The sequence below is a fragment of the Microtus pennsylvanicus genome, chromosome 14, assembly GCF_037038515.1.
Source record: "Microtus pennsylvanicus isolate mMicPen1 chromosome 14, mMicPen1.hap1, whole genome shotgun sequence".
In the NCBI taxonomy this organism is placed as follows: Eukaryota; Metazoa; Chordata; class Mammalia; order Rodentia; family Cricetidae; genus Microtus; species Microtus pennsylvanicus.
Window position 1 is genome coordinate 19,728,257 of NC_134592.1, and position 12,197 is coordinate 19,740,453.

Below are 12,197 nucleotides of genomic sequence, written 5' to 3' on the forward strand. Positions count from 1 at the left end.
ATTCACCATAATATTATATACTTTGAAGGAAAAAATTTAGAACATAATGATTACCTTTGAAGAAGTTTAATTTTCTATGGATGTCAATAACACAAGAAGGCAGAAGAAAGCGAGGTAAGATTCTGTAATAATAAGTAAAGACATTTTAAAGTAATTAAATGTTTAAGAAAGCTTCTTTTTACATTGGGAGGCCAAGGCACTAAGACCTGTGATTGACATTTGCCAGTATTCTCAGGTGTTAATGCAATGAGCTAACAGGGTAGAGAGATTTATTGTCTGTAGTGCTCTCTCCTGAAAAGGAAGCATGACAGTCTTCTTCTGGGATCCTGGCCACGGTCACAGCGGAAAGCCCGTTGTTCCCGAGGGCTGTCAGTTTAAGGTGGTGGCTTAATCAGGAAAAGCAGTAGACAGATTCAGTTGTCCACCTACTTAACACAAGGTCAGAGAACACATACTCAAAAGCAGATGGCAGGAGCACTTCTGAGCATACCCAGTTGAGTATTGTACCGATCCAGGCTGATTCGGTTCCCTAACAATGCAAGTCAGTGTCTCAAGGGCTGTGCTGGTTTTCCTTGGGTTTCTCTGGAATGTCTCCACTGAAACAAAGCCAGAAGAGGACAATCGTGCCGGTTCTTTAACGCGGCGTTTGTTGCTGGTGGTGCCTGCATTCTTTGCTCAGTGGCTAGTGTTCGTAGGAAACGAAAGCGTTGCTGGAGCCTGTCTTCCTGTTTCCGAAAGTGTAACTGTGTTAACCTTGAGACAGTTCTTTCCACAGCAGGATGAGAGACCGATTCAGGATGTGATGAATCTCTCAAGCGTGCTTTCTTGTGTTTTCTTCCCAGAGAGAAATACAAGAGCTCCAGGTGTGGTATACCAAGCTCAGAGGACCATCGGAGAGGCTTCATTTCAAACAACTGGAATCTCTATGGGTAGTCTTAAAATTGATTCCTCTGTTTGGGGCATTACAATAGTAAAAAGGAACAAATGTGATCGATGAATTAAAAGGGAAGTTGATTTTATGACAGCAGGGAGGTAGAGATAAACATCTCTCCATATTTTTCTTAAACAGAAACCCTGAGTGAGGTGTGAAAACCTTGTGTATCCGTAGCTGTATTAGTGCTTGTTTATAATGGTGGATGTGCCCACTGTTGTCTGGCCGCCCAAGTGAAAGACGTAGGTCTCCTTTGAGATTGTTTCCCTCCGTCTTGGTCTGTCCCCTTGGCAGCTGGCTGTAGACAGTTCTGCCCTCTGTGTTTTCTCTTATTTGCCATTGTTTCTTGTTCTCCCCGCTGCCTGTCTCCACTCTTCATTATGCCTCATTGTTCAGAAACTGCCCACGGTTTCAACAGACTCCAATCTGAGTCTCAGGGCAAGCCATGGCCCCGCTGCTAGAGCAGTGTGCCTGCAGTCCTTGGTTTGGAAGGCATCATCAATCTTCCCCTTCAGTTCACATTCCCCACCTGACCATCACTGTCCTGTCATGTGACCACCACTGTCCTCTCAGGCGCTGGAAGATAACTTTCCCTTCCAGAGGCAGATCTCAGTAGCTGGCCTCTCCTCACAGAGAGTAAACTCCTAAAATGGCTTCCATCGTATCTCTGAAGATATGTCAGCTCAAGTGTCCATTTCTTTGAAGCCTTGCTCACCTGACCCAGTGCAGGCTCTATGTGGATCTCATTAAATACCCCATACCCCTCCCCCTGGACTTTGGTTACCTTGAGATTGGGGCTCTGCCTTGTTTTAGTCCAGAGGTGTTTGATCCTTGGTAGTTCCCCAGGGAAGGTCGCAAAGAGTGAACTGGCCCAAGCAAGCATATTACATCATCGAACTGACTTTATCGGCTGCGTTTTTAATAATAATGTTCTGAAAATTAGCTAGTCAGTACCAGTAATTAAATACCCATTAGAACACTCTCTACTTGTATAATAATTTGCTAGAAATCGTATAATGCTATTGACTTCCCCCATAGGAATATTATCTGGCATTAATCCCGAGCCAGAACGTGGCACTGGATATCCATGGTTCTGCATCTTTTTACCCTTAAAGCCAAGAAATAATGCTAAACCCTTTAGTTCAGTGTAGATAAAAACTCATTAAAGTTTGAAAGACGGGCTCAAGCTCAGTGCCCACGTTAGTTGTATGGGATTCTAATGTTTCCAGAAGGCAGTGCCTATTACAGGAACTAGAGAGTGTTTCCCCTGGCCATACATTGAGGCAAGCTAAGCAGGCCCTTTTTAAACATCTGGTCTGATTCTCACAACAGCCCTCTGAGTTATGTTTCCGGAGCCTTGAGATGAAAATCTTAGAAAGACTGCGTCGCTAGGGTCATACATGTGACCTAAACCTAGCCTAGTAATTGAAGCTAAAACTGAGAGTACAATGCACAGGTTTTGGTTCTTAGCTCTCCAGTGTGCGAGGTTCCTAGTGCTCACCAGCCGAGCTGTCTGGGAGCTTTTGTGCCTTCTTGTCTGTTAGTGAAGCTCTGGAAGAAACAAGCAGGCCTCTGAGTTGCATTAATCAAACCAACGTGAGCTTCAAGGAGCTTGCCGTGCGACGGAGGAGGGGGCTGACTCATAGAGACTTCCAGCCATCTTGGCCTTTCCCCCTTTTCTGTTGGAACTTCTTTTCTACAAAATATCATCTATACCCTCTTGTAAAACACCCTTAGAGAGTGCCGAGGGCCTTAGCGTTGCTGTGTCTTCCCCAAGTGTTTAGGAAGCTCTAGCAGAATGACTGTCTAAGCTTGCTTCTTTCAAAGCTGTCCCCATGCCCACGCCCGTGAGGTTTCTAGCACCTGGCCGTGAACGTGGGGCCATCTTCTTTTTCAGCTCCTGGACAGCGGTGGCAGTTTTGCCTTGGAACTGCAGGAGGACGAGCTGGTGACACTCACCACTCTCACCACAGGCCGCAAAGGCAGCTACCCTCTGCCTCCCAAGTCGCAGCCCTTCCCGAGAAGCTATAAGGATGATTTCAACGTTGGTGAGTGGTCTCTAACCTGCCTCACCTGCCGTCCATCCTCTGCAGAGCAGAGCACTGTCTTCTCGTCAGACTGCATTAATGACAGACAGCATGATGTCCAAAGTCCTGATGTCCCTTTCAGCCCTTTGAGTTTTACCTGGTTAAAAGATAGCTAATGTTTCCGGTTCTTTGAGGCGAAGTTGTATTTTTCAGTTCCAGAAAAAGATGCAGAAGTCATTGTGAGGACAAAAGTTATAATTCTAAGCCCTTTTGGGTGAAGCATAAGATGATAGCTGGGTACCGCCTCCTTGACCCGCCCTACGTGTTTCTCCCATGTGGAGGCTAAATCACGGTTCCAGGGAACTGAGTGCCTAAGGGCAGCCATGCTAGAGTTAGGGGCTTCAACTCATGGCTTGCCGGAGTTTAACCCTCACATCTTCAGGAGGGTCTGCCCTGATGTGATTGGAGAAGCCTTGGAGGATGGGCCGTTGGGAAACCATCTGAAAGCAGAAGCGTGCTCATTGTGCTTGCATCTTTAGAGGACCAGCAAGCAGCGGCATTTGCTTACCAAGTAATAGTGGTTGATGGGCCTGAAGGCTTCAAAGTTGAGTCCAGTAGCTCTATAATCTGCCTCCAAAACTGATGGCTGCCGATGTGCAGTGTCCAGATGTACAGCGTGATGTACCCGCATCTTCCTGTAGAGGGCAGCACTGCTTGTTCCATCCAACATGGAGACTCCCGCCTGTGCCATTCACTGCTGGGTCTCACATTCCCGTGGCAGGGCATGAATGCTCAGCTGCTTGACATAGAAAGGCCTTTGGGCTCTGGTACTGGCATCTTCAAATATGACACACACACACACACACACACACACACACACACACGTCTTTAGGTCTAAATTTTGGTAGGTTTTAAGTATTATTTATATTTTAAAAAATCACCGGAAAGTGTCTCGCAATATTCCACAGATATCAGATAGGAGGACACTGGTAAGGGGTTGATGCTCGGCCTCTGAAACACTAAGCAGAAGATTTGTTGTGTTCTGAACAGATTACCCATTTTTTAGCGAAGCTCCGAACTTTGCTGATCAGACCGGCGTGTTTGAGTACTACATAAATAACGAAGACCCCGGACAGCATCGCTTCACACTGCGCCAAGTTCTCAATCAACGACCTATCACCTGGGCTGCGGACGCTTCCAGCACCATCAGCATTATAGGCGATTACCACTGGTGTGTGAGAGAGATGCCCTCAGTGTCTAACCTCCTGATCTGGGTCCATTCTGAGTGACGAGCTTGCAGTAGTCCTCATGTCAAGAAGCCTACTAGGCAGGTCGTGGTTGTGTGAACTCGGATGACCTCAGATTATTCCAGGCTGATAACTTTAGTGAGAGAAATTTAACTTTAAAGGAAGAATTGAGAATACTTGGGACTTGATTATATAATAAATAATATAATATATTATAATTACAATTTAATGCTTACTTGCAGACCTTGTGATTTGAAGTTTATCAGAGTTGATTTGTTGAGCTGGTGTTGCCACCTGCTGGACAAACAGTAGAATTCCACCTAAGCTAAGTCTAGGAAGCTACTTAAAAAGCAATTCTAAACATCCAAACCTTTCTTTAGATATATATTAAACACACAAGTTATATTTTTTTGCCAGTTAAAATGCAATTGACAAAACTTGTACCTTCACCTTTAATTTAGTTATGGAATTTTAGGGTGCTGACTTACTGTTTTGCCCGCTTTAGGTAGTATTTTTTACTTTTTTCATTACACACCTACAAATTCTCTCTCTCTCTGTCTCTCAGTCTCTCTGTCTCTCTCTGTCTCTGTGTCTCTCTCATTTCTCCTCTTTTTTTCTCTCTCCTTTTCTCCTCTCTCTCCTCTCCCCTCCTGCCATTCCTCCCCTATGTGGTAAAGTTCAGCTGGGAACAATTCACTTCAGAAGGAGCTTTGTGAAATGTGAAGGACACACAGCTCTGGACCCCATACCCTCGCACCTTGTTTCTCAGATAGATGCCCTGGTACCCTGGTACCCCTAGTCTTGCTTTTGCTAAATCAGTGATGTGCACACTCTCCTTCCTCTTTGCTGTTAGGTGTTTAGTATGAAGTGGGTTGTTTTCAGGGAAGATGTTTTGAAATGGGAGAGTTGTGTCAGAGGGAAAGAGCTGTACCTGGTAACATGTTTCAAAGGAAACCAACAGAGAGGAGAGCTATTGTAAGAGCTCTGATATTTTCTGTATGGCAGAATCTTTCCCTTCCCTTGATAGCCTCATGGACCAGTGAGCCTATAACCAGTGCTTTGCTGCATCCATACAGGTCTCAGGCAGACATCCTATGCAGGGTAAAATGCTTCTCAAAGTGGTATTTGTGGGCCAGTATCATCACAGTACCTGGGAAGTCTCATTCAAGGGCCCACCTCAGACCTACTGAGTTAGGCACCATGGAGATGATACCATTCTGCTGAGTTAGCAAACCCTCTGTTTTATCTCAGAGGTCCTGATGCAGAATCAACATAAAATACTATCTTCATTGTTTTGAGGTTTATTTGATGTATATATGGGTGTTTTGCCTCTGTATATGTCTGTGTGCCCTGTGTGTGTTTTGCTGGCAAAGCCCAGAAGAAGGCATCTACTCTCCTGAAACTGGAGGTGCAGACAGCCATGAGCTGCTGTCTGAGTGCTGGGAACTGAGCCAGGGCCATCTGGTGGGGCCGCTCCAGCCCTCAAATCAACTGTCCTTTTAGAGATGGAATTTAGTCAGATTATCAAGGGGGTTTCTTAATCTTGATAGATAGAAACATATAATTGGCCTCAGAGTAGTTAAAACATCCCTGGCTTGGGCTTCCTCCTGTGTTGGTGATGGAAATGTAGGTAAATCTTTCTATTCAGACTCACTAGAAACTTCGCCTTTATGCACTATGAAAGTGCCTCATTCAGTATCACACTACACGGTGACAAACTGCTTTAGTATAGAAAGGCAAGTAGCATACCGTTCCAGTGCCTAAAACTAGTAAACACTGTCCACCAGCCCACTGAAAGAATCAACAAAGTCATTTCGCTTAATCGTGTAAAACTTGAAACAGCCGTTAGGATTCTTGAAGCCCATCCTCGCTACCCATTCAGACAGAGCCAGTTACTCCCTCGACTGAGGATGGGAGACATTTGCTATGAAGTGCTTGTTACCGCTGGGTTGGTACCGTGAATGCAGAGCTAATGGACTCTCTGATCCTGCAGGACCAACATGACCGTGCAGTGTGACGTCTACATAGAGACCCCCCAGAGAGGGGGCGTGTTCATCGCTGGAAGGGTGACCAAAGGGGGCATTTTGGTGAGGACGGCTACAGGAGTTTTCTTCTGGATTTTCGCAAACGGATCTTACAGAGTCACAGCTGACCTGGGTAAATGACACATCTCAACGGGTCAGGACTTACTTGGAGCCTGTGTGTCTAGGGGGAAGAATTTCAGCGTGTGTCAAGTCCCGAGCCATTTGGAATCACAGCTATTTAGTTAGTGTGGAGGAGAGCAGCTCAGCAATGAGAAGGAACAGTAGGAAGGGTGTGCAGCGCTGTGAGGGTGAGCTTGTGAGGACCCAGGTGGGGTAGTGATGGAGGGAGAACACATTGGGGAGCCTCTCAGAAGACTGTAAGTATTGGTGTTTATGGAAATCAAGGGGCAGGCTGAGCCTCTTAGCAAAGAGACTTCTATCCCCTAATGCATGGAATGCTGGGAAGGAGTTTGCCTTTTCTCTCTGGCATCTGTCTCGGCAGCATTGGCCTATGCAGAACAGCTCTTAATGCCGAGTGGGGGCCTAGGTGCTCGTTGACACTGGATTGCACTTAGGTCACCCAGCTGCAGTGACATGAGGTCTTGTGGTGGTAACTTCTTCATTCTCAATCTCTTGACTTACCACATTAGTGACATTTTTTTATTTTATAATTTTCTGATCTTTGTTCCAACTCTGGAAATAAAATAATAGAGAGTAGCAGGTGGTAAGGGTATTGTCATAGTGTGGCCCATCTAGGAGGTACCTCATTGATACATAGATTGCTTGTCCCCAAGTCCCCAAAACCACTTAGTGGTGGAGCCAGAACTGGGAATTTCAACCTGCATCTTCAGTACCCACTGCTGTAGTTCGAAGTCACCTCTTGATGTCTAACCCTAGGTTTCTTCCAGACAGTCAGATGCCCTAAGTGGAAAGCTAGCTTATTCGATTCTCTCTCTGTTGTATCGATGCTGTTTTCATGGAAGCGTATCTGCTAGCCGATAGTCTCTAGTAGCCTTGGGCTGCTCCATTCAGATATAAGTGTATCTGTGGGTTTCCATGCTGATATGTCAGACATGGTTGGTTTTTTAAGTTTATCTCATTTATTTTGCTGTGAGTGCACGTATGTTTTGTGGTGTAGAATCCACTCTCAGAACAGGCTTGTGTAGTGTGTAGCCGAATGAGGAATTCTCCTTGGAAGTCACTTACAGATCTGGAAATGAAGGGACCGTGCTTCCCTAAGGCAGACTTAAGTACATACAGGTACCATTTCTGAAGCTACTGGAGTTGTATGAGCCTGAGATTTAGGTTTTACACGTAGCCCAGCTGAGAGATTGTTTTGTGTTACAGGTGGATGGATCACATATACTTCAGGACGCGCTGACATTACAGCGAAAAGATGGTATACACTCGGCCTAAGCATTAAGGTAAGTATTGCGGACAAGAAAGAGTGAAAATAAAATGCGTAACTTTCTAGAGTTTTCTGTTAGAAAACAAGTAGACGGGTAGAAACGATGAAACGGGGGAGTCTGCTGTGGAGTCATTAAAGCCTCCGTCCAGAGATGGAGTGCTGTGTCACAGAGACCCAGAAGCTGACTTTTTAGACCCTGTTTTCTTTTAACTTGTTTTTTTTTGTCTTTTAGATTGAGGCATAATTGGTTAAGTGAGCAGCTGAACTAGCTGCTCTCGGTGTTCTTGAACCAAGAGTGTAAATAGAACCCGCCAGAGTAGCAAAGCCATAGAAGCTTATCCCTGCTGGTCTATTTTAGAGATGATCCTGGAGTGATCATGGGAGAAAGGAAGTCTAAGCATCAGCATCAGCATCCTTGATTGATCACGCGGTGCTGGCTGATAGTGCTCCCGAAGGATTTTATGTGGGAAAGTGTCTTGTCTCCTCCCTAGTAGCATCAGCATCCTTGGTTGATCACACCATGCTGGCTGACAGTGCTCCTGAAGGATGCTGTGTGGGAAAATGTCTTCCCTAGTAGCATCAGCATCCTTGGTTGATCTGATAGTGCTCCCGAAGGATGCTGTGTGGGAAAGTGTCTCTTCCATAGTGGTTCTTTCATACCTTCGCTTAGGTTGTAAATAGAAATTAAAATTGAGACTGAAAAAACTTAAAATGTTTCACTTGGTATCCATTCAATCACTGGAAATGAGAATTCTGATTTTTAAGCTCTTTATTAGTAGACTTGAGGATCTAGTTAGGGTGTGGTTAGTTTATTTGATCATACCATTCTTAATGGCATAATTGTTTTTGTTGTTCTTTGATAGAATGATCCCAAACATAGTTCCTGAATGTTTTTGTGGTGTGATTGGTGGAGACAGGCATTTACAAGAAAAATTGCATTTATTTCTTTTTAATTGCAATTTATTTTTAAATTATTTTTGAGAATTTCCTATAGTGTAGTTTGGTATATTCACCACCCATCTCCTACCAGATCTAACCTCTTCCCTACCCACATGACTTTGTTTCCTCTTTTTTTTTAATCTATCACATCTAATTTACATTGCCCACATCCTCTTGGGTGTGTGACTATCCCTTCGAGCATGTTCTATCTACCAGGGGCCACATGCTTTAAGAAAACTTAAGCTTCCTCTCAGTGTGGTTGTCAGTTGCCAGTTGCTCCTCGGCCTGGGACGGGAGGGGCCTCATACCCACCTCTTCTCTCCACATTGGCAGTTCATCTGGTGTGAGCTTACATAGGGCTCATGCATGCTGTCACAGTTGCTGTGAGTTCATAATCCAGATGTCCTGCTGTGTCCAGAAAACCATTTTCTTGAAGTCACCCATTGTATCTGGCCTTTATAAACCCCTGTCTCTCTTCTGCATGATCCCTGAGCCTTGGGAGGATGGGTGTGATGTAGGTGTCCTGTTTAGGGTGGAACATTCTCTACACCTAGCCCAGTTGTGAGTCTATGTGTTAATCACCATCTGCTGCAAAAGGAAGCTTCTCAGATGAGGGTTGAAAGCTGCATTAGTCTATAGGCTTAAGTCACTAAGAGCGGGCGTAATATTATGTTCGTTAAGTGGAATAATAGCGGTGGTGGGATCTCTCCTGGATCCTATGACCTGATAATAGTGCCAGGTAGGTAAGAGAGAAACACTAAAAGGTCTATTCCTAAGTATAATTCTGCCACCAATGTTTCTTTTGAGACTTGGGGCAGACCAATTAACTTCTACCACTCTCTGAATTGGAATTAGCTACCTTCTAGATTAGTCATGCTAGATGAAGGACTTCATACTCAGGACTGGGCAAGCATTTGACCTGAAGAGCCAGATGGGAGATAGTGGGGCTTGTGGTCCATGTGCTCGGTGCTCCAGCCACTCAACTCTGGAGTTGTCATGAGATAGCCATGGCAGACAAGAGGTGAATGATTAGTGTGCCTGCATGCCAATCAAAGTTCACTGTGGAAATAGGTGGCTGGCTTGGTTTACTGAGCTTTGTTCTAAGTCAGTAACTTGGAAATGAGTACAGGCATAGTTATGAAGAAATTATGACCCCCTTGCTCTGGCTTCCTAGTCATGGCAGTTAGAGAAGACTGTGCCAAGTGGGCCATGCTTGAGCTTAGATGTGGATGAGACTGAGAACAAGCTAAGTAGCCCTTATAGCTGGTGCAGAAAGCAGCTGGTCTAGCCTTGTCTAGGGAGCATCTGGGAAGCCAGAATGGCTGGAGCCTGGGGAGTGGGACCAGGAGGCACTGTGGCCCCGTGGGACAGGCCATATGTCTAATATGATTTGTGTAAGTGTGTCCCTTGGCCCAGAGCTAATGGCCACTGCTCTAGAAGTGGCAGGGGGTGTCCAGGAGTGCCTTTGAGAGGGAGACAGCTGTACACTTGTGTAGCCAGAGGCGTATGGATTCACACTGGGCCCTGGGTGACTTGGATTTGTTTCCTGGATCCTCTGGAGCCTTCAACATAGAATCTTACTCAGCCCAACTCTCAATGTCTTCATGTATAAAATTAAAGAACAATGCATTATAATTTTGAGACAGAAATATTGGTGCTGGGTTTTGGCCTAATAGTTGGACTCTCCAGCACTTTCTCTTTTGAAAGTAGCTTATTTTAGGTGGCTAGCTATGCCTTTGAGTGTGTGTTCATAGTGTGTTGCAGCAGAGGCAATAAAGGGTGAAATTTACAATTTACCATGTGCCAGACAGTAAGGGAAATGTAATGGCCACTTTCTGAGAAAGACACACTTGATTTCTTCCCCTCATTACCAGTAAATCACACCTCTGTGCACTTTCCTTCCTCCCCCAGCACTTCGCCCCACGGTTCAGTTTAACTACTGCTCTTCTGACCTAAGAGTAGCCCTTCCGTATGGCTTTGTAGTGACATGCTCCTCGTGGGCACAAAAGAGCAAAAGGAAGGCTAATTCCTTCTCTGGCTGGGTGCACAGTCCTTAATTGAGACCTTAAGCACAGAGCAGTTTGCAGCAGGCGTTTGGGCTCAGCAAACTCTGGAGGAATCTCCCTTGGCCAAAGTGTCCGTGTGTGCAACTGCGGTGCTGTCTCAGTGGCCTTTTGTCTGAAGCTTTGTAATCATGCTATAAAAATATTACGGCCTTGTTTTGAGGTTTGGTTTTGGGTGGAATATCAGGAAATATCGAGGTTTAATGTATTTTGGGAACTGTTTAAACAGGTACCTTTTATTCTTTCAGAAAAATTTTGATATATTTTAGACTTTTTCTCAAACACATGAAATTGTATTTTACAGTTGTAGGTCTTGAATGAGAGAGATGTTTGTTACACTAAGTATGTGAGCTACATTCTTAAATGGACTTCAGAGGACATTTCCACCTTTTCACGGGACACCTTTCTCTCTCCTGCAGGGTTATTTCGCCTCTGGCATGTTGAACGGCAAGGTCCTGTGGGAAAACGTCCCTGTGAAATACTCAGGGAACGGCTGGGCTGCGATCGGAACGCACACCTTCGAGTTTGCGCAGTTTGACAACTTTCACGTGCAAGCGGCTCACTAGTACTCACAGGGCCTCAAGATGCTATTTGGATTTTCTATTTTTGATTTAGATTCAGGGCCAGTTTTGATGGACCTATATGTGAGCCTTTGAGGCTAGCAATAATGAAGAGTATATAGGGAAGATGGCACACGGTTGCCAGATCCTATGAAAGATTTAATTAGAACAAATTCCGGAAGGAATGCGGGTGTCTTTGGCATTGCCTGCGGTAGCCTTAACACTGTTGGTCCCATCCTTCAGGAGTGGTTTGGGTGGTACCTGCCTTGTGGTCTTGGCGCTGATACCTTGGTAGCTCTCTCCATACTGTTTGTAAATGATCATGCAGATGGCCGGGACCTGAGAACCACAGGTGGTTTGTGTCTAAGTGAGTGGAGGCATCCTTAGAAGATGCTGATGCTTAAGAGGAGGCTGATGAACACTTCAATGCACACTTTAACATGCTGTCCTCTCTCTCTCAGAAACACACACACACCCTCTCTCCCTCACGTGCCCCTCTCCCTCCCTCCTCCCTCCTTCTCTCTCTGCCTTCCTCCCCCCATAATGGAATTGGTGGGATGATTTGAAAAATACCTCATTAATAAACTAACTCCAAAGCCATTTTTTGCAGTAATAAAAATAATCAGAGTAAATTGGGTTGTTTGTATTCTTTCATTATCTACTTTTGGCTTTTGACTCTTATCACCCTTATAACTGTCTTGAGAATTTTCCCCTCATCTGTTCTGCCCTTTGAAGTATGTCCTCACAGGTGCCTCCGGAAACAGCCGAGCACTAAGGAATGCCATCACCTCTCTCTGTGTGCCAGGAGGGTACACTTAGCTTTTTACTAGCTTACTAAATCGGGTCATGTCCTAGTGTTTTATGGATAGGTGCACTTAGTATGTTCCTACTGTTTATATTTAAGTGTTGGTAAGCATTAATGTAACTCTTAGAACCAAATCAGTTTTTCATGTGGATAAAGAGAACTCTGGAATTCTTTATGAGGAAAAATTACTCAT

At 45.0% G+C, this 12,197-nt stretch overlaps 1 protein-coding gene across 1 annotated transcript in view; it reads left to right on the plus strand.

Moving 5' to 3' along the window:
* Galc (galactosylceramidase) overlaps positions 1 to 11,827 on the plus strand; it is a 49,616-nt gene extending 37,789 nt beyond the window's left edge. Inside the window, exons 12-17 of the mRNA XM_075947648.1 lie at positions 843 to 929; positions 2,829 to 2,979; positions 4,009 to 4,189; positions 6,199 to 6,362; positions 7,577 to 7,653; positions 11,059 to 11,827. Of these exons, the coding sequence (XP_075803763.1) occupies positions 843 to 929; positions 2,829 to 2,979; positions 4,009 to 4,189; positions 6,199 to 6,362; positions 7,577 to 7,653; positions 11,059 to 11,205 (807 nt within the window). The 3' untranslated portion in view covers positions 11,206 to 11,827. The remainder of the gene's footprint in view (positions 1 to 842; positions 930 to 2,828; positions 2,980 to 4,008; positions 4,190 to 6,198; positions 6,363 to 7,576; positions 7,654 to 11,058) is intronic.
* Positions 11,828 to 12,197: the final 370 nt, after the last annotated feature.